The following is a 6,702-nucleotide window of genomic DNA, read 5'->3' on the forward strand; positions in this document are numbered from 1 at the left end:
TTATGCAACGGATTTAATTGCGGAAAATCCGCAGCCTATCACCGTAGCAGCAAAGTAGATGAGATTTGAACAAATTTCAGCCACACACACAGCGTAAAAAACCCACCGAAAGACAGTTTATAAATTGACCCAGTGGTTTTTTTTTTTAATCCGCAGCATGTAAATTTATGCTGCAGAATTGATGGTTCTGTTGCGGGTTTTCCCCATTGAATTCGATGGGAGGTCAAACCCGCAACATATAGCAGATGTTGCAATCTTTGCAGTCGAACAGTTGCGATTTCACGGCAAAAATCGCAACTGAGAAAAAAAAAATCCTATACTTACCCAGATATCTATACTCCTGGGATGACGTTTCATCCCATGTGACTGCTGCAGCCAATCACAGGCCGTTCACAGGCTGTAGCAGTCACTTGGGATGAAACGTTATCCCTGGAGGCCGGGCTGCAGGACTTCAGAGGGAAGCGTCGCCATGGCTACAGATAAGTATCCCCGAGGGTACACATAGCAGAGGAAATCTGATGCGGGCGTCCACAGCAAAATCTGCATGTGTTACATGCAGATTTTGATGCAAATTTACAGCAGATTTCACCCCAAATATTGAAGGGTGAAATCCCAGACATAATTGTGGTGTGGGATCCGCAAATGTCTAAACTTGGCCTTAAATTCTCCAGTGACGTTTAAGATTTGTCGGCGTCTTTAGTGTCTAGATTTTATTCTCTAGACCCTGAAAAAAATCCTAGCAATTCCAGAATGAAATGGACTTTAGTATGAATTTTCCCAGTACGGAGCCAAAAGAACCCTTCTAGAAGTCCCTATAAGAATATTACAAGGCCTCTAATAGAGGATAAAACCAGTAATCAATGGGCTAAAAATTACAAAATGTCAGCATTTCTTAAAGGGACTCCTACAATTATGGTCGGTCATAGTCCCATGTGAACGTAACACTGCAAACATCCCATGATCAGATAGCAGTGCTGCCTGCAAGTGATACCAGAGTGGCCCCCTCTACAATGCCTGTAGGCTGCATATAACCAGGCTAATGATTTAAAGGGCCTGGAGTCAGAAAGAAACTCAACCAGTCCTCCTGAGTGGGGGTAGTCCTGGATATAGAGATCTCAATCACTTAGGGTATGTGCACACACACTAATTACGTCCGTAATTGACGGACGTATTTCGGCCGCAAGTACCGGACCGAACACAGTGCAAGGAGCCGGGCTCCTAGCATCATACTTATGAACGATGCTAGGAGTCCCTGCCTCGCTGCAGGACAACTATCCCGTACTGTAATCATGTTTTCAGTACGGGACAGTTGTCCTGCAGCGAGGCAGGGACTCCTAGCATCGTTCATAAGTATGATGCTAGGAGTCCGGCTCCCTGCACTGTGTTCGGTCCGATACTTGCGGCCGAAATACGTCCGTCAATTACGGACGTAATTAGTGTGTGTGCACATACCCTGACAAGGGCTCATCTATCAGTATCTTGCACTACATTGAAAAAAAAAAAGCAAAATAATACATTAAGGGCTTATTCAGACAAGCATGTATCACGTCCGTATGACGCCATTAAAACAACGGCCGTCACATGGACTCATGTATTTCAATGGGGATGTTCACACGACCGTTGTTTCAACAGAGCGTGTGAATGGTCTGTGAAGAAAATAGGACACGTCCTATTTTTACTGTGTCACGCATCCCCCCCCCCCCCCATAAACTGTACTCTATGGGAGATCCGTGACAAACGGGGGCTCCTCGGACGTGAAAGACGGCAGTTTTTCACGTCCGAGGTTGCCGACGCTCGTCTGAACGTAGCCTTGCAGTGACATTCCTTTAATCCAGCAGCAGGCATATTTTATATGCGCCGTATTATCAAGTTTATTGGACTATCAGACAGTCATAGAAACGTAGAGCACTTGGAAGGATAGAAAACCTTCAGAAAGAAATTCCCGAAATTAAAGGTGGACACAAAATTTGCTTCTACAACTTTGTTTTACAATTAAAGGAATGTCCCAGTTGGTTATTTCTGAGTCTTCTGCTTCTGGTCTTGTAAAATTCTACAATACATCGCAGTTCTGCGCTGGAAACAAGTGATGGATCATTAGACGTTCTGGAATATTGGATGCCGGATTAAAGGAATTTTACCATACCCTGCATAAAAAAACAACGGCCTTGTTTTTCCCAATTTTCATCCATTAGTTGGTCGCATCCTTTCATCCAACAAATCGACTCCTCACAATCTTTTGGAAAACTGATCTGCCATGTTTGTTTGTTTTGTTTTCACCCCAGAAAGTTGGTTGTAATTTGAGGTTTATGTTGAAATGTCTGATTTGGGGTGGATTAGACATTTAAAAGAGCACATACATGGATCGGGACTCATTTTTGAATCTGATAAAAAATTTTACGGATGCTTTTATACGTTTGTAGTAACAAAAGTAGGGAACCCATTGAGTTTAATGGGTTCCTTTGGCTTTATCGGTCAGGGCGTCCATTGTTTTACCGGAAACAACGGCACAATATGCTGCGCTATTGTTTCCGGTAATCTCTGCCGGATCTGCGACGGAGCCGCCAACTAAAATGTGAACAGAGCCTTAAACTAGGCCGTAAGGACCAAAAACTATCGCGTGTCTCAATAATATTGTGTCCCCTGATGACAAACTGATCACGTTAGAGAAGCGGTCACACGATTTGTTAGCCGTGCCTAAAACTTGATCTCTGTCCATCATTTCTACTTTCGTAGCGTCTAATATTTTGGCTACGATTAGAAGAATTGTTCATGAGGAAATCTTCTGCTAATGACGGGGTATACATCATTGTGCCAGTCACCAACCCCATACATATCAATTTGTCCCTAATCCAACCAACGCACTGAATTTTTTTACGGTTCGGTCGCTGGTCGGGAAAACACTACCAGATATCTGGAAACTGGTTTAGGTCATGAAATATCATTTATGTGATGTATTCGCTTGTATGATATTTGGTAAATGCCACAATGTTAACGGCCAAGAAAAAAAAGTAGAACAAGATCTGAACCAATTCCAACCGATAAAAGCAGCTTTAGGGGTTCACTCTTGCAGCATACAGTTTCATGAATTCAATAGAAGTCGTACACGATAGGGTTAAACAAGTATCTAGCACTAAACATATCAAAGAAATACAACATATATATATATATATATATATATATATATATATATATATAGATAGATTTTTTTTTTTTATTATTTTTCTTTTTTTTTCCTATTTATTTTTTTCCCAAACCAGCTACATTTGTGTACAGCACCGGCAATGTCTATAGGATTGTACCCTTGCTACTCTATCAGGACGACAAGGAGTTAACGGATTGTGGTCTTCGCAGCAGATCTGCAGTTGTGACTATGACAGACCATCCCCCATCCCCTTCTATCTCCTCCAGAGGCTTGGAGCTTCATTCAAACAAGGAGATGGGGAGAAAACCAAGACAGTCAAAACCGATCACATCAAGGAGCTGCAAGGATCCTCACCCGATGTCTTAATTCTGCAGACCGCTGACCCACCTCTTATAAAAAGTGGATGAGGGCTGAAAATTAAAGAGCAAAGACATGGGGGGGGGGGGTGTAAGATTTCGCTGCCAATGTAGAATAAGATGGCAGCTCCCCTTGCTGTCTCCCACCGACAGCCACACAGAGCGCTATTTTTAGCATCCAATGCGGCTGACTTCAGAAGCGCCCCTCACCTCCTCCCATCCACCATCATGAAATGTGTCACCACCGATGCAGAGACTTCCCCACCACTGCCATTATTATTTAACCTCAACCAACAAACCGTTAATGCCAGGTGTTCTGCAATGTCAGGATTAGACAAATAATGAGGAGGAGGAGGAGGAGGATGATACTGAAGACGATGATCTAAAAGGTGAAGAATACCTATAGGCAAACTACGTCATTAGGAAAGCACCAACCATAGAGCTACATACTGGATATAGGAAATACAATGAATGGATGACATTGGATCAGCGGAGGATCACATAAGAGGAGCCGTCAATACACAACCCAAAAATATATCACGTACCAAAATCATAATAATATCAGGGAAATCCCAACACTAAATAAAAGACGATGTTACCAAACCATCATCACTGCAATATGTCAACTGATCAGGATGCCCTTTATAGAGAGGTCCTTGCGTCGGCTGACAGCCACACCTTGAAGACCGCACTTCCAAGACACAAGCGGTCCCCCAACCAAGAGACCCTGGAGCCATTTTATCGCCTTATTTTACATTAGTAGAAACACTCCGCAGAATACAGTCACCCCATATCTGGCGTCTCCCATCACTGGTAACAGCCACCAATAGATAAGACTCCATTAGTGATCTCATGCTCTCCCTTATCCACCAGGGGTCACCAGTTTATAGAGACGTTATCATTGCACTCATCACCCCCAACATTTTCCCATCCTATCGGATACCAGCACACCTATATATTAACTAGATCTATATACATTTAACTGTAGTGTTGTGGTTTTTTTGTTACTAACAAGAATTTTGCGCCTCGAGTTATATATATTGAAAATCTCTCTAAATGTAACAAAATTATCAGTAGCCATCAAAGCCAGTATACTCCCAATGGACTCACCCCCCCCCCCCCCCTACATACTGCATGACTACCCCCAACATGGCACAGAGCATCCTCTCTATTGGGTGCTATACTCCTTGATAAGACGGCCGAACATCATTTCATTGTGCCGATGGGACCAGGACTGATGATATAATGTGTTATAGGCCGATTACACAAGACATTTCTTATTAACGCTCATAGTGACAGGTGACCAATAATTCACTGTGACGTACGTCAGTCATTCCAGTCGTGAATTTTTCGTATAAGGTCGAATATATGGGATTTTTTTTTTTTTTATCACCAGCTCAGCGACAGCCACATCTGCACCATCACAACACTGCCCGCAGTCAGGACGTACAGCCGCAATACAATAATACATCAGACGCTGCACTTCTATATAATACACATATAAATGAATCACTGGCAGCAGCTGCGAATCAATGAGCATCAATCAGGCGCAGACACACAGTCAGGCTATGTAAGAGGATCTGAAGGATGAGTTATCTCATTACATCTCCCCCACCCCAGATGAATGACGGCTGCTGCGCTCACCCCAGCTGCTGGCTGTACGGCCCAGGATCTCCCCATTTCTCGGATTGTAGATAAATTGCTTCCATTCAGACGGAGCCGGTTCCGCACTTTTGTTCTCCTCCTTGGCCATGATGATGCTGGAGATGGCGGGGTGTTATGCAAAGACTCCCGGAGCTGTGATGCACTCGATAACCTGGACTTCCAGCCTGGACCACTACGTCCCCGCCGGCCGTTCTCCAATCTGAGGCCGCTGCGGCATCAGCGCTCAATTCCCCGGCATAGGAGACTCGGGGCGTTCCGATGCTTAGCCAATTAGAGAACCGTTAGGCGACATAGGGGAGGATACGAATGTTTTGGGCAACCAATCGTAAACAGCTATAGGCGTGACTTTAAAGACTAGTGGAGGGAAGCCCTGCGCAGGAGGGCGGGGTCATAGGGCTGCTGTCCAATTAGAACTATTGCTGCAGAACGGGAATCGCGCCTATCCTGCTAGCGGGGGGGCTTGTGTTGCGGGACGCGGGGACGAGCCTGGTAGAATGAAGCAGTGCGCGTCCCTGTGTGCGCGCGCCCCTGAGACGCGGGAACTTGTGCCCCCCCAGCATCTGCAGCCTGGTCGCATGTGTGCCCCTCATGTCAGGCCACCAGTGTTTGCTATTACGTGTGCTTTCTGATATACATCACTATGATGATGAGGAGGAGATATTGCAGGTGGATGATGCTGTACCTGTGTATATAACGGTTCTGGCCTTTACTAGTTTATGCTATGATCATACTTACCTACTTTTCAGAAATTGCTTCAGGAAGATATTTTCAGAGATATGCCACGCTCCTTATAATATGTAATACCCCTACCCCAACCTAATGCCCTTGAACACAATAGTGCCAGCCACAATTCCCTCAAACTAGTGACAGCCTGTCAGTGGTTCAGTGATGGCAGCAGGGACCAGTGTTTGTCTGTCTGGGCAGTGGTGGAAGCAGTGGCGTAATTAGATGGTGCGGGGCCCCATGCCAGACTTTTGAATAGGGCCCCCCAGTATGGACCCTTTCAAATCAGGCATAATATATATTAAAAGGTCCTGACGTTGTGCCCTTCTATGCCCCGTGGCACTGACATTCTGTGCTGGGACCTGATGTGGCAGCCTGGTAGGTTCCAGGGAGTCGGTCCCCTACCCTTCTGGTCTTAGTCGCACCCCCTGTGACTGCGATCGTTAGACCACTGGGTGGAAGTACACACACACTAATGTGACAGCAGGGACAAATAATTAGCACTGGTAATTAGCACTGGTACCAATCATCAATGTCTCTACGGTGACAAAAAGATGGTTTCTGACCAATTTAAAGCGGTTCTCCAGAAAAACTTGCCTTGTTGCCCATAACAACCAATCACAGTGCAGCTTTCATTTTTCCAGAACAATTTAAGAAATGAAAGCTGAGCTCCGATTGGTTGCTATGAGCAACAAGGCCAGTTTCTCTGTTAGACCGTTTTGGAAAATTAGGGTTTATTCCTTATCATTTTTAAGATCTCTGCTTTCTGTCAGTGATGCACACATTCTTGTTTACAATTCTAGGCATTAAACCCGA

At 44.8% G+C, this 6,702-nt stretch overlaps 1 protein-coding gene across 1 annotated transcript in view; it reads right to left on the reverse strand.

Annotated features, from left to right (window-relative positions):
* The window catches only part of ATP1B3 (ATPase Na+/K+ transporting subunit beta 3), a 65,803-nt gene extending 60,405 nt beyond the window's left edge, over positions 1-5,398 (reverse strand). Inside the window, exon 1 of the mRNA XM_075861236.1 lies at positions 5,143-5,398. Within this exon, the coding sequence (XP_075717351.1) occupies positions 5,143-5,251 (109 nt within the window). The 5' untranslated portion in view covers positions 5,252-5,398. The remainder of the gene's footprint in view (positions 1-5,142) is intronic.
* Positions 5,399-6,702: the final 1,304 nt, after the last annotated feature.

Source organism: Rhinoderma darwinii, chromosome 4 (genome assembly GCF_050947455.1).
Source record: "Rhinoderma darwinii isolate aRhiDar2 chromosome 4, aRhiDar2.hap1, whole genome shotgun sequence".
NCBI classification, from domain to species: Eukaryota; Metazoa; Chordata; class Amphibia; order Anura; family Rhinodermatidae; genus Rhinoderma; species Rhinoderma darwinii.